At 42.1% G+C, this 23,251-nt stretch overlaps 1 protein-coding gene across 2 annotated transcripts in view; it reads right to left on the bottom strand.

The window, feature by feature from the left end:
- Positions 1-14,315: 14,315 nt before the first annotated feature.
- Positions 14,316-23,251, bottom strand: part of LOC134424142 (cadherin-8) — a 162,631-nt gene continuing 153,695 nt past the window's right edge. For both annotated transcript variants that reach the window (XM_063167664.1, XM_063167665.1), the window contains 2 exons: positions 18,244-18,495; positions 14,316-14,935 (listed from right to left, as the gene is read on the bottom strand). In XM_063167664.1, the coding sequence (XP_063023734.1) occupies positions 14,442-14,935; positions 18,244-18,495 (746 nt within the window). In that variant the 3' untranslated portion in view covers positions 14,316-14,441. The remainder of the gene's footprint in view (positions 14,936-18,243; positions 18,496-23,251) is intronic.

Below are 23,251 nucleotides of genomic sequence, written 5' to 3'. Positions count from 1 at the left end.
TGCAGCCGTGGGACACCAGTTTGTCCAGCTGGCCCAACCTCCACTAACATTTTGTACTCTTTTGGAGTCTCATGTGCAGCACAGTCAATTAGCACAGCTCCCTATCTCTGGAATATATCCATTATTTGAGCACTCAGAGAGTTCCTCCTGCAATTCCTACAGGTGTTATCTCAGGATAATTCACACCATCAGAGACAATCATAAGGGAGAGGGGGTGTGTTGAGGGGGGAGGCAGGAGGGACACACCTGATGACCTTCAGCACTGTCACACACATTGGGATGCCTTGAAAGGCTGACCTAGAGCAGAGGCTGGACAGAGCTAAAGAATAAAGTAGGGATTTATTAAAAGGCCTCAATGGATCCACCTTGGGCAGCACAAGAGCCCAGCCAGGGCTGCACCCAAAATGAACCAAAATGGTCCCAAAATGCACAACAGTTCAAGGGGTCTGTCACTGTGATCAGTTCTGCTCCATTTGCACCTTGCAGTTCATTGTCCCATTCCAGCTTTAGCCCAGGCAGTCCCACCCTGCTTGTTTTTCTCTCTCCAGCCCACGGTGTTTGTGCTCTTGGGCCTGAGATTTGGATCATTTGTCCTTGGTGCCCAGCTGGAGCAGGAATTGTTTTGTCTCCCTACTCTGTGCACAGAGCTCACCATCCCCTAATGTGGAGCTCAGACCCACACACTAAAGCAGCACAGAGTCTGAAAATTATAAAAGCTAAAAATCCAGACATCATTTGTAATCAAAAGGAAGAGTAACAGGCTTGTGACTATACTGAGTATCAAGAATTTGAGCAAGAAACCTGCAAGCTTTTCCCCAGTAACACCCGGAATGCGTTATTTCCTCCCATAAGACACACCCTCCACTTTTCCCAAGAGAAGGCCTCCTTGTTTTCTCCTCACAGCCCAGCTGAGCACAGACAGTCGTGGCCATTTGCCCAAGACCTCCCCATGCCAGGGCAGCCCTTCAGACCAGCAGGGCCTTGCTGTGGGTGCCAATGGGCTCCAGAGTTCCCAGCAGGGGCCCCTCACCCAGGGATTCCCTGTTGTAGGAGTGATGGGGGTAGGATGGTTGGGATGGATAGAGACAAGAGATCTCTGCAGCCAGGGCTTGGAACTTGGGGTTTATTGCAAAGGGCCTGGGTGCAGAGCCCTGCTGGGAGCTGCCAGCCACAGCTCAGAGCAGGCCCCAGAGAAGAGAGTAAAGAGAAGAGAGTAAAAGGGTAAAAGAGCAAAAGCGTAAGAGAATAGAAGGCGTAAGAGAGAGCAAAGTTCCCGTTACAATACCATAAATCTCCTTCTCTGTTGAATATTCTAACTCTGATATTAGAATTACTAACCAATCTAGTACAATACACAAATCCTATAGCATTTACATACAGTCTATAAGAATCATTACATTACCACACTGTGTTACATTTTAAACCCTAAAAACTCCTCTTTGGGCCCCTTCTGCCAAGCTGTAGGGTCTGCTCTGACCCTTGGGCCTGTCTGCAAGCAGAGGGTGTTGTTCCATCAAAAGGGGATTACCTTAGCTGGCCACACCATTGTTTTCCTGTTGTTCAGTAACTGAGGGATCTCAAAGCTTGCTTTCATTTCAATCTCATTTATAGTTTCCATATTCTCAAAATCTTTTGCCAGGCAATCATATTTATAAGGGTTTCCTGTTTCATCTTCCCCAACACCCTGCACAGGGCAGGGCTCAGCCCAGCAGCAGTGACATCCAGAACCTTCTCCAGCCACAACTCCCTCTGGGACACCAACAAGAAACCCTTGATGTGTGCATTTATTCCCTAACTCCAGGAGAGCACATTCCAGATTCAGGGCATGCCCAAATCACTACTTATCTGCTTAGATCTGGGAATACAAACATATCATTGAAATGTAAAATTTCTGAGCAAGGGAACAGCAGCCTGTGCCACATGATCTCCACTGAGATTGCTGGAGAGTGAAAAAAAGCCAAATTCAAACTAATGTCAGAAGGAAATAATTTTAAACAGAGCAACCTTTATCTTCATTTCATCTCACTGATGTGATGGAAAAAAGGCCTTTTATGAGGGAAGGATGAGTCTAAAATTTTTGAAGGTTCATTTCAAAGGCTTTTTAACTGATTATCCAGATCATCCCTTTGGTACAAAAAGCAAACCAGAGTAATTTTTTCATCTCTTGAGACTACCATCCCCATTTGGAGTACTCAGAAAAACCTTTCCCACACAGTCCTTCCTTTGCACTCAGAAGAACTTCTCTGGAGTGCAGGGACATGTGAACTGATTTGCAGGCCAAAAAAAAATCCAGATTTTGAACTGAGAAATTCCAGACTGGTTCATTTAAACTACTCCTAAGGAATGAGGCAGCTTACTTATCTGAAATTAAGAAGTCATTAATTATTAGTTGGTCACACAGGTAAGACTCAGTGAGAGATTCTTGTTCACTTCAGCTGAACAAAATCCCAACTCTGTTAAGAAATAGTAACCAAACAACAGGAACACAAAATCTGCTATTTTCTGTTATACTCTCTCCAGCTCTAGTGTGTTCTGTTGGATTGTTCCAGCTCTTGTCTGCTTTAACACAAATAGGGAAGAAATGTCTCCTGGTCTTACAGGACATGCACAGGTTTTGGTTCAGGTTCCTGCTTTATTACACTTTCTGTGCAGCCCTGCCCAGCTCCTTCAGTGTCTCAGTTTCAGGTGTTTCATTTGTGCAAGGTGTCAGACAACACTTTGTTACAGCTCTGAGGTGTTGTGCAGGTAACTGGAAAAAATTATGCATCCAGCACTACACAATGGAATTTTATACTAATGTACACTGGAGAGAAGTGCATTGCTCCCCTTCAACTCACTTGGACCCTTGATGGAACCAATCTCCAAGAAAAAATTGTTACAGGGCCTTGTAATGCTGGAGCCTCTAAAGCCTGGCTATTAATTAATAATTAATGTGCTTTTTCTCTGCTCCAGCAGGGAGGTAAATAACCAGGTTAGTGCTTGTGAAAAGCTGTGACTTTTTACCCTCTGTAATTTTATTGACCAATCCAGTATCATTTGCTCCTTCTTCCCTTCCTCTCTGCCATTCACTAATCTCAGGCAATACCAGAGCAAATTGTCCTCATTCTTTCTTTATTGTTGAGATGGACTTCTGAATTTATCCAGCTTGAATGTCACATTTTAATTTTTTTTCTTCCAGAGACTTTATCATTTAAACCAAGTTTATCACCTGCTGTCCTTGCACAGTTATCTGTTCACACAGTCCCAGTTCCTGAAAGGGACGCTGTTTTGGCACATAACATTTTCATTTAAATGATTGGTGTGTGTTTAAAAATCATTTATCACCAGGACTCAAACATAACACAAAACACGTGATGAACACACAGTTCATCTCAGCACCAAGGGGGTGATAAGTAAAAAGATAACTGACTAAATGGTATTTAGCTCAGGAAAGTACATCTGCCTTCTTGTCAGAAACCAGAGTAGAGATGGGAGAGGAGAATTGGCAGGAGGGTGAATTTTTTTGTTTCTGGCCATATAAAGGTTTGGCACACAACATATTCCACAGGAACATCATCAGCAAAGCACACAGGCATCAGTCAGGAATATTTTTTGAGAGGATAGCACATAAAATGAGACATGCTCAGAGTAAAGGGTAATGAGGAATTGACCATTGTTCTGAAGTATCTGCTTGGGGACTATATAAATCCTCTTTATTGATCCATGTATTACAATGACAATTCCTACTCAAAAATTCAAGTTATTTATAGTCCCATAGATCTGCTTTAAGCTGAACACATATTTTTTTTTTACAAAACAAGATCTGAAAGTCCTTTTTTCTTAACTATCAAGAGAGATTAATTTTGCAAGGGACTAGAAATTTTATTACTAATCTTCACCTGCTGTGGCTCGGGTTCCAATGCCCTTCTTTATTTACACTCAGGAATGTGCTCTCTGTTAATGTGTGAGAGCAAAACTGCCCTGCTCTGGTCTCCTGAGGATCATTCTCACTGCTAATAATGAAGGGATGGGGCTATCATTGGGTTAAGAATGATTTGTTGCTCAGATAAATATTTGTTTCAGAGGCTGTGAGATTTTAGAGTAAGCATTTGGCCACAGCCTAAAGTAGTTACAAGTTCATTGTTACAAGATAATATATTATAACTTTCTAGTCTAATAGATAGTTGTCACAAGGTGTATTTTGTTTTTCTAACTTATCACTTTTTCTTACTTCTACTGTACTGTGGGTACTTTTCTCTAATAGGCTTCTGTCTCACATGCACACAGATGCTTCTGTTATAATTTCTAAACTCTTAGTTTACTCAATATAACTACTCCCTTACATTATAAACTCTTCACCATCTTATTAGTACAGTTTTCACTTATTTAAGGTATATTCTTACTCACAACTATAGAAACATAAGCTTATTATTTTTCTGCTTAATGTCTGTGTACTGTATTTTTATATTAATCTAATCAAATAAATTAATAGATCAAATCCTTCAGTGTCTGTGGAAGTTTCTGGTTTTGTGATTCCTGAGGATACAGAACAACCTTTTCTGATATAGCTGAACTCATTTAGGCTGCATCTAACTAGAGAGTTCCAGGAATGCATCCCAGGCCATGCACAGACCTTGGTGTTTTTCCTGGAAAGACATTCCAGCCTCACAGAACCTTGGAATTGCTTAGAGCTTTCACCAGCAGGGAAGCAGGACTCAGGAGCTTTCCTCCAAATGCATTTTTCCTCTGATTCTATGGAAAATTTGAGAGTGTTCTCTGGCATGGGGAGCTGGGGATGCTCAGTGCCTGCAGACAGCTGTGCAGGGGATGCAATTTCCAGCCCAGCCTGTGCTGTCCACTGAAGGATTCATCTGCAATCAAATTCACCCTTAAACTTCTGAATTCGTGGAAAACGTGGAGTTATCCAGCTCTCTTTTAGCATCATAAGATAATAAGTTCATTGTGGTTCTCTCCTTAATGCATGTGCAAATCAGTGGTGATGCAGAAATCCAATTGTTCTATAAACAGTCAATAAGAAAAAAAGTATTCTTTGATTGTTGGGAAATTCTAGCAAACTGTATGAAAATTATTTCTTCACTTCTGAATTGGACCTGTCAGAGTGATTCCTTCTTTTTAAAAAAGTCCACCCCACATATCATTCCTTCAGCTTGCAATAGACAAAGGATTTGTATAAATATCATAAAATCAGAGGAATAAAACACTGCAACATCAGAAAGAGCTCCTGTGAGAGGTTTGATTCTCTTTCACCCCTGGGTGAAAGGCAATCTGAAACACAAAATTCTGTTTAAGGCAATCTGAAACGCAAAATTCTGTTTAAGGCATAGTCACATTGTCAGCCATATATTATGGTTCAGACCATGTGACTGTGGTGATGATTCCTTTATAGCAAGAAAAAACAAAGTTGATTGTGTTGCAGATAGGAGCAGTGAAGAAAATAGCTTGAGTGGATGTACAAATTTTCTAGGAGTTATCCCACAAGACTAGAAATGCTTGAGAACTGTATAAACTGACCTATCAGTCCTTTTTATAAAGGCTGAATGTCAAGGATTTAAATGTCCATGTTTGGAGAATCTTTCTCAAAATTTTGATTTCTTTGTCATTCTCTCTCATCCTACACACACATACTCATATTTATGAGTATGCCTCATTTACAGTGTATTTTCAAAAAAAAGAAAAAAAAAATCAGGGTTTTTCTTCTTGTTTATGCTGCTTTCTGCTCTGCTACTCATCCCACAAATCACTACATTCCCGATCTGATTTGAGGCTTACTGCATAGACACCAAAAACAATTATACTCACCGCAGCCTGCAGCACAGAGATTGGATTACAAGAGGCACCTTATGTTTTAGCTGCTCACTCCCTTTCAGCTCCTGCATATTATTTGAATTTTCATCAGCTGCCTGGTACAACTCTGAGCATTTCCAGAGTCTGAAGCCACTGAGTGCTGCAGGAAAGTTCCAGTGATGTATGAGACTGCCAGAGGAACAGCAAGAGCTGCAAGTTTGAAACTTATTCTCTGTGCTCGTGTCCTCAGAGAAAATCACTGCAGAGCACAGGGCCATATTTTGTGGGTTTAAGTGTTAATTAAGTGCTGAATAGATCTCACTCTGGTTCTCTGCACAGGGAAGTTTCTACCCTCTGAGGCAGGTGAATACTCACAGCAATAATTTTTTTTTTTTTCTTTTTTCAGCTGTAGCCCTTTTTCCTCATTAGCTCCTCATCCCTTCTAGAAACTTGTTTGAATGTTTTATGTGTAACACCTAGTGCATTGAGCACAACATTTTATCAACACTTCCAAAATTTGAATTCCAGTTTTTAAGGGAAATTCTTTTAGCAAATATGAAAATTGTTGGTACACACTTACCTGAGCAGGAATCACGATAGACCAGGATGCATTGAATTATATCTGGCTTTGTGTCTTGCTGAGCTCTCTGTGCTTCACCTAGCACCTAAAAGCAATGAGAAACATCAATCAGAAATAGAGAAATTTCCCCTCCCACCTGCACCTGCCATGGGTGGGACCAGGGCTGCCACTGCCTTACCCAGCTGGTAACAAATGAATGCTCCCAAGCCCTCCACCAGGACTACAGTTCCCAAAATTCCTTGCCACAAACTGAACTGGTGTCAGACCATCAAATTCCATGATGAAATGGACACTTGCAGCAATAATGTGCCTTCTCTTCATACAAATTACTTTCCTATGACTGACAGAATTTGACTGGCACTTGTTGGCAGAAAAAAAAATCCACAAAACACCCTGAAAATATGACTAGAAATGAAAACTAAAATTAGACAGAACAATTCTGAAAATTTTGGAAAATATATCCTTCTAGTTTTTTATAAAATGTTTCTTCTTGCTCTTTGCAACTATAAGTTGGTTTTGGTAATAAAAGTCTTCGCATCAATATCTGCTCCTTTGCCCATCACAAAGCATAAGGGGAAGTAAATTCTCAAAATTACTAGATTCTGTTTGTGTCACATTAGGATTGGGAAAAAACCCCACTCACCTAATCCTTTCACACATTTTTAACTGATAAAATAGTTTCAGAAACAGAAGCTGTGGGAAAACTTGAAAATAGTTATTAAGGCAGTCCCAGGTTTGTAAGATAACACTTTTCCTCCCTCTCTGATATTAGCAGACTGTCTGAAAAGACAGGTTCTTACTAGATTCTGAATTAAAAAGCTCTCAAATGAATTGCCACATGGACAAGAGCTGACACAATGCTAAATTTAATTAATTAATTAAGCCAGAGCATTCATGAGGATGGGACAGAAAGAAGAGGATAATGGACACTTCTGTTTTAGTCAAACATTGGACTGGGTCTGTATAATCATGGGCTGAAAATTCCCTGATTTTTAGGGTTTTTTTGTAAATGATGAAAACAGAAGCAGCAGACATTTATGCCAGTCTAAATAAAGCCCCTTTGTCATCCACTGTTTGTTTTATTTATGGAAGAAGCATTCTATAGAACAAAATGAATGGCTGCTGTTTCATGAAATATAAGAGGCCTGGGAAATATCCATTAAAGCCCTACAGCATTTGATGATTCATCCTTGACCTTTTTTTTTTTTTTTTTTTTTTTTGTGAGGATTAATTGTAACTCCTGCTTGGTGTTGCAATGACATTTTAGCCAACCTGCCTTTATTTGGTGTAACAGGTGATTCTGGGTGGCACACCTGGCACTGCAGGGGCTGGGAAATCTTGGGACAAGGACCAGGAGGTCCCTCTGTCCCTCTGGGGGTGACTGACAGGCTCCTGCCCCCTTCCCCACCCTGCCCTGCAGAATCCCCCTGGTCTGAGAGCTGCACAAAAGTCCTGAGCTCAGGGAAGGGGGAGGTCACACAAAGTGCCAGAATCATCTGGGGCCCAACTCTAACCAGCTGCCCTGTCTCACACCTGAGACACTTGGAATTCAGCTCTGAGTTCTCCTTGTTCATGTGATTTTAAGTAAAACACCTTATTTCTGTGTTCCTGGGTTAAAGTCATTATATTCTTCTTTTGTAAAATATGATAAATATTCCTCAGCAATGTCTAAAGGAGTATTCCCTTGCATATGAAACTCCCAGCACTGGTACATCAGTATCTGAAAATGAGTCCAAAAGCAATCCCATCTGTGGCAGGAAATGTGGAAGTGGAGTTTATTTTAAAGGTGATTCAATTGGCTTTGTTGCTTCCAATCATATAAATAATATTTTAGTTTAAAAAAAATGCACATCTTTTGTTTTCATATTCATTGGTAAAACTGCCAGCTTGTGAAATTTGGCAGAATGAACTGTGTCAGTGTTGCCATCAGGGAACATTACACTAACAAAGGAAGAAATGACAAAAAGGCCCCCCAACCACAAGACCTGTTTTATAATTCAAAAACAAGCTGTTATGAAAGACAGGGAAATTACTTTCTTTGCTGTTAAATATTTTGAAGGTAAAAAAAAAAATCAAGGCTAGGCTTGGCCAACCCAGAAACCCAAGATACAAAAGGAGAACCCAGTCCAGATTCCAGATTCAGCCATTATTTACCAGTGCTGCCTTTCTGGCTGTTTCTTCTGGACTTCACAAATCACAGCATTTCCACAGGAGTAAAGGAAGAAATCTCTGTGTTCCTCAGCACCATGGCATGTCTGTATTTAGACTGGATGAGCACGCCTGGCAGTGTCCCAGGCCAGGCTGGACAGGGCTTGGAGCACCCTGGGACAGTGGAAGGTGTCCATCCCATGGCACGGGGTGGAAAATGATGATTTTCTTTGGTCCTTTTCAGTCCCACCCCATTCCATGATTCTACACAAGATGGTTGGCCTGGGGCCTCCTGATGAACAGGAATTTGAGCTGTCAGAATTAATTTGTATTTTTCGAGCGTCCAGAAAAATATCAGGGCAAGGTACTATTGCCCTCATTCTAGAAATGTTTCTCCAATCGTGGAATAAAACAGGCAACCTCTACTCATCCCTTCCCTCTGCCTCTGGTCTCACAAACCTCCTTCAAACAGGCACCAGAAACAGTGGCACGAGAAGAAAGGGAATTTTGCAAGATATTCCATATCCCCTCTGAAGAGATGGCTGAGATTTTCATGTTGATGATTTCAGTGGTTTAATGTTTGCAATGTGGGGGGGAGGAAGAACAAAAAAAGAAAAGATAGTTGTGTTGCAATGCTAATGAGCACATTTACAAGGCTCTGCCAGCAATGCTGAGCTTCAGCTCGCTTTTATTAGCCATTTTGGAGGATGTCTTAGTTGCAGTTGCACAAAAAGCATTGTCAGGACTTTTATATTTTCTCATTTTGAATACTGTGACATTACTTGGAGAGGGTCTGGCTCTGCAGCACATAAGCCAGTATCAGTATTGTATAATACAGCAGCTAGACTCATTTTGCAGTGTGATTACAAAACCCATCACTGTGAATTATACAGCAAGTTAAATTGGTTTCCACCTTCTGCAAAGCCAGAATATTATCTTGCACAAATAGTATACAAATGTAGAAATAATACAAGTCCAACTTATCTGAATGACAGAGCACAGAAAGCTTTCATTGCTCACTCCATCAGTTCTTTCTATTTTCTGCTAATGACACGTGCTGTGGTCTGAAAGCAAACTCTAGCAACAGTGAATGCTCTCACTTTTTACTTTTTACTTTTTACATTTTTATTTTTACGAAGCTTCAATTTACTAGAACATCCTGCTGCTGCTAAAAGCTTTCCAAATCTGAAAAATAATTTTTCAAGCAACCTTTTTACATAGAATCACAGAATGGCCCAGTGTGGAAGGGGGCTTAGAGCTCATCCAGTGCCACCCCTGCCATGGCAGGGACACCTCCCACTGTCCCAGGCTGCTCCAGCCCCAGTGTCCAGCCTGGCCTTGGGCACTGCCAGGGATCCAGGGGCAGCCCCAGCTGCTCTGGGCACCCTGTGCCAGGGCCTGCCCACCCTCACAGGGAACAATTCCTCATTGCCAAGATCCCACCCAGCCCTGCCCTCTGGCACTGGCAGCCATTCCCTGGCTCCTGGCACTGCAGTTCTGATGAACTTTTGATGAACTTTCCACTTCTCTTGATCAGAAGCACTTGTGAATGTCTGCCACTAATGAACATTTTTTTTCTATTATTCATTTTTTTCTATTATTTATATTTTTCTATCAATTAAAAATCACGATCATTAACTTTAGATTTTTCAGCATAATTTAAATACTGGATGAGTATTTAAATTCGTATTAGTAACTCAGACTGTCCAGTCTTCCCTGCAAGAGGAAGGGAGCTTGGTGAATCTCACTCTCCTGGATGAGCTGCATTTTCTGGTCCCTGAACACTGACCAGCTGAAAAAGAGTTACATGGTCTTAATGAACTTTCTAACATTACACTCCCAGTATTCCAGTTCAGGATAGGTGTGGTGAAGAGAGGAGCAGGCAGAGGAGAAGAAACAGCCAAACAGCTTCATAAGACTGAAATTATATCCCAAGAAAACCAGATACAGGAAAAGGCTACCTGACAAAAATGCCTCCTGCTAGACAGACCTTGGAGAAGCTTTCTAAATCCATTTTTCAGTTCTAGAATCCCATGACTATGGAGGCTATTAAAAAAATTGCCACACACATTTGTAGGTAGATGCAACTGCATGGATGTTGTAGAGCTGATTTATTTTTCTCTTTCTATTAAAATCAGCAGCTCCATCTCTAGCAGAGCTGTACAAATAGAGTTATTCCAAGCAGACTATTTTGCAGACATTCTGTCTGTTCTCCAGACTGAGAATTGTCACTGCTGTGCTGCCACAGAGCTGATGGGATTTGGAGTTGCCATAGTGTTAAATGTTTCTCCTGTGATCAGCAACTGCTGATTTAAATGAAAGTCTTGAGCCATTATCTCTCCTCTGTATTTCACAGTCATTTCAAAGTCATCATAGACAAAAAGGTGTAATGATACCAGGTAAAAAATGTATTTAAATGAGCTTGCTGTGATCTGATTTCAAGGTCAGAGCACACAAACAGCCTCTGCTTTCAGCTGCTGTAAAGGACAGGACACGCTGAGGACCTCCAGCCATCCGAGTTATATTTAATAAACATGTACACACATTCCCTTCACAGTGCTTTCATGTTGAAATGCCTGAGCTGAATTTTGTGTCTTTACAATGTGCACAGAATTCCAGCTCTCGTGGGGGCCATGATTTACTTCAGTGGCTGTGACAAACGATGTGAGGCACAGCCAGGCGAAGGCAGGCCAGGATCGATGGAGCTCTAAGGCACTTGGCACTTGTAAAAGATTTTGAATATTTACTTCTCAAATTTATCAGTATTAATATTTCTAATTTAATGCATTTTCCTTGTCATTTGCAATGAGTCAGTTGCTAATTAAATGTTGTTGAAAAGGATGAATTACACATTTACATGCTTAAAAGGAGTGTCGCTAATATGTCTAAATCTAGATGTGAAATGTAGAACTGTGTGATCTAATCCCCCTAAATACTGTTGTTATCCATAATAATTCTATGCTGAGTTAATTGTCAAAAAAGGAGAAGTACTGGAAAACTGAATGATTGACATTTAACCCTCTAACATGTATTGGTATTAATTTTATATTCAGATTACATGGAATTAGTTTGCAAAATTAATCATTTCCCTTCAGTGGGGAGGCAATGGCACAAGAAACAGCACATCTCCATTGACAGGTCAGAAATTCATTAATTCTTTTTCTCCCCTTTGCATTGTAGCTATTCCTGTTTAAAAGCTGTAGAAATGCCCAATTTCAAACTCTGCCCAGCAGCAGTGACTCCCATCTCTTTTTGACTGACAATGATGAGATTTCTGTCATGCTTTGCCTCTCCTACAGGGCCAGTGATGGGATTTTTTTTTGCTGGAAATCTTATTACTGAATGCACTGTCCTGGTCTCAGATGGAACTTTCAATCAGAAAGGCAATCAGAAGGTTTTCCATTTGTGAGTTTTCCTACAGAAGAGCTCTGCTAAACTCTCCAGTGTAGCCTCTCACTTTTAGAGTGCCTTGCCCTGGACGCTGGGGTGGCCCCAGCCACTGCCATGATCCACGTTCACAGCACCTTCCCTGGCTCCCAGCACTGGGATGTACGCAGAAACTGGCTCAGTTCCCAACCCCTTTCCTGTCTGAGCTGGTGTTGGATGTGCCATGGCAGCTCAGAACAGCCTGGCACCCAGAGCAAGATGAGTAAGAGTCTGTTTGGTTTTTCTTGTAGTGAGTCACAGAAATACATTTGATTTCATTGAAACCTCCAGGATATCTCCTTTCCTACCATCCTTTCCTACCATCCTTTCCTACCCCCTCACTGTTCAGATCAGTGTTTTGCCAAAAGTTTTAGATTCATTTATTCAAAAGTATTTTTGTTTTAGTGCAGTGTAACTTAAATGTATTGGGTACATAATTAATTTCAATGAAATCTTTATAATATATGTCAAAGTGGTATTAATGTATTAGTTACCCACAGACTACAGTCATTAAACCAAGCTGTGCTGCAGCTAAAGCAAAGTCAGTGTTACCATCTGAAATACAGACAAAAGTGGGGGTGATGTGTTAAGAACTTTTTGTAGAATAAGTGCTATTGAGGAACTTTAAGTCAGTGGGTTGTTTTAATCAGCAATGTTTAAACAAAAATCATTTCAGGTTATTTTTCTGCATGGTGCAGTGAATCAGACACTCATAACTCCTGTGCTCTCATCACTGTCAAAATTCTGCAATCACTGTCAAAAATTGTTTCAAATATTCTCCTTTTTTTCTTTTTTTTGGTTTTTATTTTGTCTGTATTCAACTAATAAATAAATGATTTTGAAGAAACTACATTTCTCAAAAAACTATGAAGTTATTCCAGCAGATTCATTTCTGCAGTGCCCAGGTAAACCTGAAAGAAAAGCAATAACAAGAAAAGTATTTATAAAAATATATTTCACAAAGTAGGAAACAATACAGGAGTTTCTCTGAATACAATACATGGAGTAAATAAACAAACAATAATATAGCTTCAAAACAAAGTAGAAAATTAAAATGATTTGCATGTAATACGTAGTTTTCTTATACAATTGCTACTTCTAAATGGCAAGTTTGCATTACAAATTGAGTATGCTTGCAGCTTCTAGTGTTCTTTCTCTGTGTGCAAGAGCCCTGGTGCATCACTATGAATATTATAGAAAAAAATGCTAATAACAGAAGCAGTAAAATTATGTACACACTGGTTCCTGCTCTAATACAGTGGAGAACTATAAGCATGTTTTTTTTACTGTACTGTGTTATGTGTGGATTTCTAAAAGTCTATAGTTTAAATATTCACATGAACCAGTTTACTTCCAGCTGTTTGTGCTTGTATTAAAAACACCAGGTACTAGATTTATGAAGATATAAAACTGTCAAAAGTTTTCTCTGGCAATGTTTAATTCCTGCCAGCATTCTCTTAAAATTCAGCTACTGCAAATGGACAGGGAACTGCTTTAACCTGCAACAATTTGTCATTTTTCTTTTCAAAATGTACATGTATGAAACATTCATTATATATAGAAAAAAAATTCTAACTGATATAATTTAGTTTTCTTCATAATCTTACTCTATAGATTATCAGTCTTAATAAATAAAAGCAGTAATGGACATCAATAAAATATTTATTTCAAAGATTAAACAAATAAATTCGATCTTTAGCAATAAAATCAGCAATTCTTTCATTTATGTAAGTCCATCCCATTTCACAGTTTTTTCTTTCAGAAGACGAAGCACAGGGTTGATCCTTCTTCTAGAAAAAAAGATCCTTTTGTGAAGCAAGGTTTTGCAGCCCTGCCTCTGAAGCTCTACACATTAGTAGTATTTATTACCCATCACTGGAATGGATTAAGAACATGTGAATATTTTAAGGCTTGACACAATATTTAAAGATGATATTCAGTCTGTGGTGGCGTGGCCAACAATTACTGTATGTACAATGGATGGTCACTGCACAGTAGGAGCCAGTAGGAATTGGCAATGCTATTTCTGCTCAGCATTGCTAAGAAGACCAAGATATTGCTTTGAACATTTCTGTGGCGGGATCTTTGTTGGCAATGCAGAAACAAACCTTTAGCTTTACACATACTGGGCAGGAGCTACTGTTCAACAGCAAATCCCTGCAAGTCCATTTCCTAAGAGAGCACCAATTTCTTTTTTTGTTCTTTTCAATTCACTGAAGATAATCAAAGATCCAAATCTCCATCTTCAGAGTGGTCAAGTGAATATCAAATATCCAAAGACTTCTAGACACTCCACATACTTTACTTCACACTCCACAAGACTTAACCTCCTAACATATACTTTTTTTTTTTTGGTTCAACATTACAATGTAGTTGATTTTATAGATGACTGGCGCTAAACTTGCCTCTAAAACAAAAAGCCACATTAGTTTTAACTAACAGCAGTGGCCCTAGAATATTACATGATCATTAAGTCAACAGGGAAAAAGTTTGTAATCCACTGTCAAGTTTCTTTGTCACTTTCTCCGACTGAGTAAAGTTCTCCGAGTCTTTTAAAGCGAGGACCCCATTCACTGAGGTAGTCAAAATTCTGGTCTGAGTCTGATGTGGAGGACTCCAAGGAGCTAAGGGAACCAGCTGCTGACCCCTTTCCTTCATAGCCATAAATCTGGATAGAGTCATATGGCGGAGCTGTGGGATCATTATCAGCTTCATGAAGCCTTACATTAATAAATTCATCAACATCAACACCATTAGGAACAGGTGCAAGACCCTGCCTGGGCATAAATTGAAGATCAGGCTTAATATCCTTACGAGGCAAAAATCCATTAATTCCATCTGGATTTTGCAAAGTTGCAATGTCAAAGGCTTCTGTGTCTTCCTCTCCACCTCCTTCGTCGTCGTAGCGAATGATATTTTCCCTCACATCTTCATCATCTTTGATGATCAGAGGCTCATTCTTGTGTCTTCTTAGTGTCACAAACAGCACCACAATGACTGCAAAGAGAGCACCACAAGCTGATTAGGCAAAACATTTCCGACCCAAGCACCACATGGTGAGTGCAGCTGGGGAAGGTGAGAGGTTGCTTTTTTGGGATTGGGAGTAATAAGGGTGAAAAGCTGAAAGACCTACGACTTCAACTCCCTTCATGTGAAGGAAATTGGGTCAGAAGCTCTGATTACTCATCTAGTCTTTGATTATCAGCTCATATTTACATTGGAAGCTCAATTTTATAGAAGCAATAAGATTTCCCATACTCCTAATTTCGAGCCTCAACTTTTCCCTTAAGAAGTGAAGTTGGACTATCATTATTCACATAGGCTATAAAGATCTACATAAGGGATGGTGTTTTCAAATATTAGAGAGTGTTTTTCTGAAAACATAGCCCTAATGGGAGAAGGAAATCAGTGTTTTTCCTACCTGCTTCAAGAGACTCCTATTCTATAACTAAAAAGAGAGTGAGAAAATAAGTGAGATAGAAAGAGCTCAGCTCAGTTTCAGAATCAGGGAGTGTTGCATAAAAAACTTTAGATGGGTTGTGCTTGGTTTTGCAGTTTTATGCTTAAACTTCAGCATTTACTGATTTACTGATGTAAATCTCAGTCACAAAGTGAAGCTGCAAAGTGCAGAAATAGAACTCTCCTTTCACTGTTCTCTCCCTTGCTTGATGTTGTACACAAATGTTTTATTAAAATATACCACAATGCTTATCTTGTAAAGCTTTAGTGTCTCTTGTGCCATTACAATCCAGAATAAACTCCTAATAGAAATATACAAATATAACTATATATATAATGGAAAGAGATAAAGCTGTAAGAAGGCATCCAAAGCAGAGAGCCTGGGCTGGGGAAGGGCCTGCAGGGGCCACCTGAGGAGTGGCTGAGGGCACTGAGCTGGGTCAGCTGCAGCAGAGGGGCTGAAGGCAGAGCTCCCTGGGGCTGTAGGGACAGCTCTGAGCTCTGCTCTGGGCCACGAGCAGGCTCAGGCTGAGATCAGGGAAAGGCTCTGCTTCCCCCAGAGGTGCTGGCACTGCCCAGGGAATGGGCACAGCCCTGAGGCTGCCAGAGCTCCAGGTGGGTTTGGAAACTAGGGATGGGCAGGGGGGATTCCTGGGGGGTCTGCAGGGACAGGAGCTGGGTCAATGATCCCTGTGGGTCCCCTGCAGTTCAGGACATTCTCTGATTCCATGATTCACACAAGTCTTAGAATATACCACAAAGCCATTTTCCAACAGGTGTAGCCCACACTGTGTTCACCTTACTGCTCAACACCCCCATGTGATTTTCAGCTTCCCATTCCACACCTGTTTATTCTGTAACTCGTGTGTGTGACTACTTCAGAACAGGACTTTGCTCTCTCTGCTTCTGTCCAGCAATTAGGACATGAGGGATTCAGTCCTACTGCCTGTGGCATCCATATTCTGTGAAAAAAATCCCTTCACCCAGGATTCTTCTCCTGGGAAGCTGACAAGCCTCAGAGAAAAGGAAAACAATTCTTATCTCATTTGCTTCTCCTGTGTTGTGCTCATGTGGAATGTGTTTGGAGACTGTTTACCCACAGGTGATTGTTCCATTGCATTCTGCTGGGAGTTGTTTTCACTCCTTGGCCAATCAGGGCCAATCTGTGTCAGGACTCTGGAAAGAGTCACGAGTTTTCATTATTATCTTTTTAGCATTCTGTAAGTATCCTTTCTGTATTCTTTAGCATACTATAGTATTCTTTAATATAATATAGTATTATAAAGTAATAAATTAGCCTTCTGAGAACATGGAATCACATTCATCATTCCTGCCTTCGTCGGGGCATTCCCTTCAAATACAATAACTGCCAGCACTGTCAGTGCTACTGCACGAAGTGTTGGACTGGACTGTCCCTCCTCCTCTCTGAACCTCACACCTCCTCAGAGCCAGCAGACACCGGGGGATTTGTGACGTGGGCCATACCACAGGCCAGGCCATGCCATGGGCCACACTGCAGGCTGTGCCACGAGCCAGGCTATGCTGTGGGTCAGGCCATGCCACAGGCTGTGCCGCAGGCCAGGCCGTGCCGTTGGCTGGGCTGTACTGCAGGCCATGCCATGGGCCAAGTCATGCCATGGGTTGGGTTGTACCACAGGCTGTGCCATGGGCGAGGTCATACTGCAGGCCAGGCCATGCCATGGGCTGGGCCGTACAGCAGGCTGTACCGCAGGCCAGGCTGTGCCGTGGGCTGTACTGTCGGCTGTGCCATGAGCCAGGCTATGCTGAGGGCCGGGCTGTGCCATTGGCTGGGCTATACTGCAGGCTGTGCCATGGGCCAGCTTGTACCACAGGCCAGGCCATGCCATGGGCTGGGCCATACTGCAGACCATGTGTCAGGCCAGGCCATGCCACGGGCCGTGCCATGGCTGGGCCATACTGCAGGCCATGCAGTGGGCTGTGTTGTACCGCAGGCCATGCCACAGGCCAGGCCGTACTGCGGGCCAGGCCATGACATGGGCTGGGCCATACCACGGGCTGGGCCATACCACATGCTGTGCCACAGGCCAGGCCATGCTGTTGGCTAGGCCGTACCACAGGCCGTACCATGGGCGTACCGGGCCATGCCATGGGCCATACTGCGGCCCATGCCATGAGCCAGGCTGTGCCATGGGCCATGCCATACCGTAGGCCGTACCACAGGCCAGGCCATACCGCAGGCCATGCCGTACCACAGGCCAGGCCGTACCGCAGGCCATGCCATACCACAGGCCATGCCATACCACAGGCCATTCCGTACCACGGGCCAGGCCGTACCACAGGCCAGGCCGTACCACAGGCCAGGCCATACCACAGGCCATTCCGTACCACAGGCCAGGCCATACCACAGGCCAGGCCATACCACAGGCCATTCCGTACCACAGGCCAGGCCGTACCACAGGCCATTCCGTACCACAGGCCAGGCCGTACCACGGGCCAGGCCGTACCACGGGCCATGCCGTACCACAGGCCATTCCGTACCACAGGCCAGGCCATACCACAGGCCATTCCGTACCACAGGCCAGGCCGTACCACAGGCCATTCCGTACCACAGGCCAGGCCGTACCGTGAGCCAGGCCATACCGCAGGCCATACCACAGGCCAGGCCGTACCACAGGCCATTCCGTACCACAGGCCAGGCCGTACCACAGGCCAGGCCATACCACAGGCCAGGCTGTACCACAGGCCATGCCATACCACAGGCCATGCCGTACCACAGGCCATGCCGTGCCACAGGCCATGCCATACCACAGGCCATGCCATACCACGGGCCAGGCCATACTGCAGACCATGCCGTGAGCACCCACCGAGCAGCAGGATGATGCAGGCCAGGATGGCGATGAGGGCGCCCATGCTGAGCCCGATGGGCAGCACGTAGGCCTCGGCGTTGCAGGACTGCACGGTGCCGTCGCTGCTGCAGCCGCACACGCGGATGGTTAGTGTGCCCGTGCTGCTCATGGGCGGCGTGCCGCTGTCACTGATGATGATGGGCAGCAGGTACACCTCCTGCTTCTGCCGGCTGAAGCCGCTGTGCTTGGCCAGGATGCTTAGGGTGTTATCTGCAAGGAAAAAATCTCAAGATGCATCAAGGGAAATTTAAGTTGGAAATTAGGAAAAAGTTTTTCACAGAAGGAGTGATAAAGTTCTGGAATGGCTGCCCAGGGAGGTGGTGGAGTCACCATCCCTGGATGTGTTAAAAAAGACTGGATGTGGCACTGGATGCCACGTTCTAGTTGAGATGTTAGGGCTGGGTTGGACTTGATGATCTTTAAGGTCTCTTCCATCTTAGTCATTCTGTGAAATCTGTGAAAATGGCAGCATCTCAACACACAAGCTCTTCCTCAGTGCCTTCAGGAACCTCAGCACAAATGTTCTGTGGCACATGACACAGAAATGCCTCTTCTTTCTGTCCAGCTGCCTCAAGAAGTGCAATATATGCATTTTCTTGTGTGATAAGAAGATCATGATCCCTTATTTCTCCTCTGCATACAGCACTACAGAGATCTTCCTATCGATTCACCACTTTTTTTTCAAGTCACACAGTCATAAAAATCCAGCCAGTAAAACAAGAGAGAAATGAGATGTTAAAGAAACCCAGACTTAAAGCATATTCACCAATTAACACAAATCTTCCTTGCCTTACAGCCACAAACTACACATTTTCCACTGCCATAAAAGATTTTTCCTTTTTATATAAAGACAAAAGAAAAGCTAAATGCATTAAAAGTTGTGGGTCTAATTTTAAGAGCTCTAAACATTTATTTGACCTCAATGAAGACAAGAGAGCAAACCAGGCTGTATCTCCCATGGATGCAGACAGGAAATGAGTCTAGGACATCTTACCTCTGCACACATATGCAGAAAGTTAATTTTGGAAATATAAAGAGGCATCTGACTGCATGGCATCCTACACAGCCATAGAGTTACCCAGTGAAATCTCTCAGAGTCACTCAGTTCTCAGTTCACCAGATGAATACAAGTTGGTTTTTCTAAAGGTAATCATACTGATTTTAATTTGGATAGTTATAAAAATTACAGATTCTAGACAGTTATAAACACACATATCAGATATCAATAATCTTGTATGTGGCATAGTGCTCAGTTATAAACCATGATTAGTGGCATGTCAAATATACAGAAAATTCTGATTTCTTTATATAGTTAAATAATCTGTAACTTTTAACTGTTTTATTCTGTGGAATAAAATAATAGTTCAATATTAGGAATTATACAAACAGAGTGCATGTTGACTTGCACTAGTTTGCTGTTTGTGTTTTGTTTAAAAAAAGTGATTCAGAGAAACAAAGAGTAATATGTGTGTGTGTGTGAATGTTGCTTTGGAATCCAATGACAATTTAAAAATAGAGCTGCACTTCTTGTTTGGAAGAAGGAGTTGAGGTTCATGTTCCTGATGCATCATGAACAAAAGAAAGCCTCCTGATATTTTATGCTCTAAAATGGCCACGTGCAATGCTAAATGTCATTCCGTGGAAGGAAAGAAAACACTGGGAGTGCTCATATGACAATAGGCTTCTCCTGAAGTTCAGGTCCCTTCCCACACAAACATTCTGTGATTCTATAATTTTCTATTCCTTCCACAGCAGAATCACCTACCAATCATGTTCACTTGGCCTAGAGAGGTTCTTCCTATAATTTATATTGCAGATGATGTAAACATTTCAGCATTTTTCATAAATTTAGATTATGCAACACATGAAGATCAATCTAAAAATTAACTCCTTCATAAAAGAGAATAAATATGGTCACTTTGCAGAACAAAAATATTTCCTAATATATTTTTTTTCCCCACAGGAAACCTGAGATTTTATCTATTCCAGTTGGAAACAGTCACATCAAAACTGATGGCACCCTGGAGCTAAATAAATAGTCTAGTTCTTCCTTGTGCCCTTTTTAAAATGAAAGGAAGCATATGTGTTTACTGAAGACAAATTTCAGGTATAAGCTCTTAAGAATTCTGACAACTCAAATAGGACCAAAGTCCCTGATGATACCCTGTGCCACATGTGCCAGTGTGCTGCAGTGGAAAGTCACGTGTGTTTGAAGCCGATAATTAATGTACATTTGGAAGTGAACAAACCTTGCACTCCTCCTTGGTTGGATGTGCCAGGTGTTAACACATGTGTCCAGGTTAAACCATTTCCTTGTTCTCTGCAGGGAAAAGTTAAGTTGGGAAAAGAATCCTGTAGCTCAGTTTCCCTGAATATGGGTGTGTAAAGCCTTACCAAAGTAAGACTAAGTACAGAATGTGCAAAAGTTCCTTTCAATCTGATAGCTTTCTTTTCCCCCTCAGCACCCCTCCCTGTTTTCAAATACTGGAAAATAAATTCACCTGTCTGCTGTCATTCTCCTGCAAAATTAAAAATATCCCAGCATAAGCTGCATCCTTAATCCTTTTGCTTTAACCTTTCAAAAGAGAAAATAACTATGTGGTGCTCAATTTCCAGCTCTTTCTTGGAGACAAATTCCACTCAGAGGTGTCACATCTGTAGTCACTTATTTGGAACTCCAGAGACTTTTACAGTTCTGTAGCACAGTGCTCTAAAATCTGTACTGATACAGGCTGTTCCTTCCCGTGAACCTGCTGCATCCTTCTCTGCCCAAGCTGGAGCACAGGATTGATTGCTGAGCCCACAGCCCTGCACTTTACAGATATGCAAAAGAGGGAAGGCACCTGCTTTAGGAAGGAACTAAAAAAGAGAAGCTGCACTTGTTGGGAACAGCTTCAGATCCCTTCCATCCTCCTGAGACACTCACTGCCATCCTGTCTGCTGCAGAAAATTCTAATAAGCAAAAACCAGAGCATAACTGAGTGAAAAAAGGAAGGATGTACTTCAAAGAGAAGGGGGCAGAAAAAGTGAGAGGAAGGAGAGATGGAGAAAATAAAGTACTCATCAGTGAAGCTTTGCTGAGTGTAAGAAACCACCTGGTTTATTGATTGCTGGTTGGAAGTGATAACCACCATGGTTATCAATTCCAGTTCAGAAGTAATGAGAAAAAGCAAAAGAGATGCAAGGTATTTGGGATACTAACTGTTAGTTAAGTGAAAAATAAGTTGCAATCGTTGGTCAGAACTATTCAGAAGAGATGTCAAACAAGGAGAAGAGAATAACTTTCTTTTCTAACAGATGGCTTGTTTGGTTGGTTTTTTGTTGTTGGTTGGGGTTTATGTTTTGTTTGTTTGCTTGATTTTTGTTAGAAACCATGTTTGACTAAAAGCGAACATGTTATGCCTGGAAAGAAAAGAAACTGACAAGCAGAAAATAGAAAAAGCAAAATGAAATGACCAAATTGTTTTGCCAATGGGTGGCAAGTCCTCCATTTGATTTAGGAATTTTGTTTAGCAATAAATTCTTTCCCCTTCATAGCTATGTCTTAAAATAAATATACCTTGGTGTTGCTGGAGATGTGCAAGAACAATGACTCCCTGGGTTGACATTTTAGTTGCTTCCTAGAACTTGAAGATAAATCCTGGCAGCTGATCAGCAATAAACTCAATTTATCTGATTTGCTTTCTCCTTTCTGGACATTCCAGAAGGAGCCTCCTCCAGGAACAACCTGGATGAATGAACTTGGCAGCAGGTGCTCAGCAGGAGAGGGGACAATCACATCTTCCCTTATCTTCCCAATTAACCCACTGATCCTTCCCTACAGCACTGCTCAGGTTGTTTATTTAATCATGGTACTTTTAGCAAAACAAGGAAAAGCACGGGCAGAAAAGCCCCAAAGCTCCCTGCTCACAGAGCTCTGAGGGGTCTGCCACAGGCACAGAGCCACTGAGGGTGTTTCTCCAGCCAGGGAGACACATCCAGGAGAAGCTCTGACATTCTCCATCAGAATGAGTCTCCAGGAATTCTGTGCCCTCTGTGGGGAAGGGGCTGGAGAATTCCATGGAAATGCCTGAGCCCTATGAAATACCCTCTCCCTGGTGATGTACCCACCACCCAGGATGGACCAGGAGCTGCATCCTGTCCTGCAGCCTTCAGGAATGGTGCAAAATCTTAATAACTCTCACAGCATCAGTGTCAGGTCAGGGGAGCACAGCTCTGGACATGCACACCTACAGCGCAGAGCAGGAGCTCACTTTTGCCTTTTTTACATATAATAAAACCTGGTGGCTCAGCTCCCTGGCTGACTCTCAGTCTCTGAAATTTACAAGCAGATTCTTGAAATAACCATGAAAGAGATTGTTTTGGGAATATCTCCCGCACAGCTGGAACAAAGGATGACAATGCAGAAGGTCTTTAAAAGATGTCCAGTGTGGTTTTCAGACAAAGGTAGTTTGCATAACCACAGCAATTACCCCAGGGCCAAGTGCTTTCTGCACATTCCCCAGCTGTTCTCAAATCTCCCAGATCTCTTTTGAGGCTCATGGATGAACGATTTTGAGAAAATGTAAATGCAATCATTTTAATACAAAGCTACTTCTGGATTTTCTGGACACGAGTGACTTTAACAGCATCAACAGCAATCAGGATGTGAAATTAGCAGGCAGGAGTCAATCCCTTCATCTCCCACTTTGTGCAAGAATGTATCTTGCAATTTTAAGCCAGACAATAAAATAACAGAACAAAAGTAAAAATCAGAAGCAGTGAGTTTGCACTTGTCATTTTCTCTGCACACATTATTGCAATTCTTTAATTCCCTTGCAGTCTCTAATATGCTCAGATCAGTGGAGTTCCCTGCTGTGCCACCTTACACCTACAGAATTCTGCCTTTCTTTTTTTATCCCTTTTATAATGTCCTCAGAAAGATCAAATAATTAATGGTATTAAGGACTTTGTGGTAGAAGTTGTT

This window comes from Melospiza melodia, chromosome 13 (genome assembly GCF_035770615.1).
Source record: "Melospiza melodia melodia isolate bMelMel2 chromosome 13, bMelMel2.pri, whole genome shotgun sequence".
In the NCBI taxonomy this organism is placed as follows: domain Eukaryota; kingdom Metazoa; phylum Chordata; class Aves; order Passeriformes; family Passerellidae; genus Melospiza; species Melospiza melodia.
Note: the sequence above shows the minus strand (reverse complement) of the source record. Positions and strands in the feature narration are given on the sequence as shown.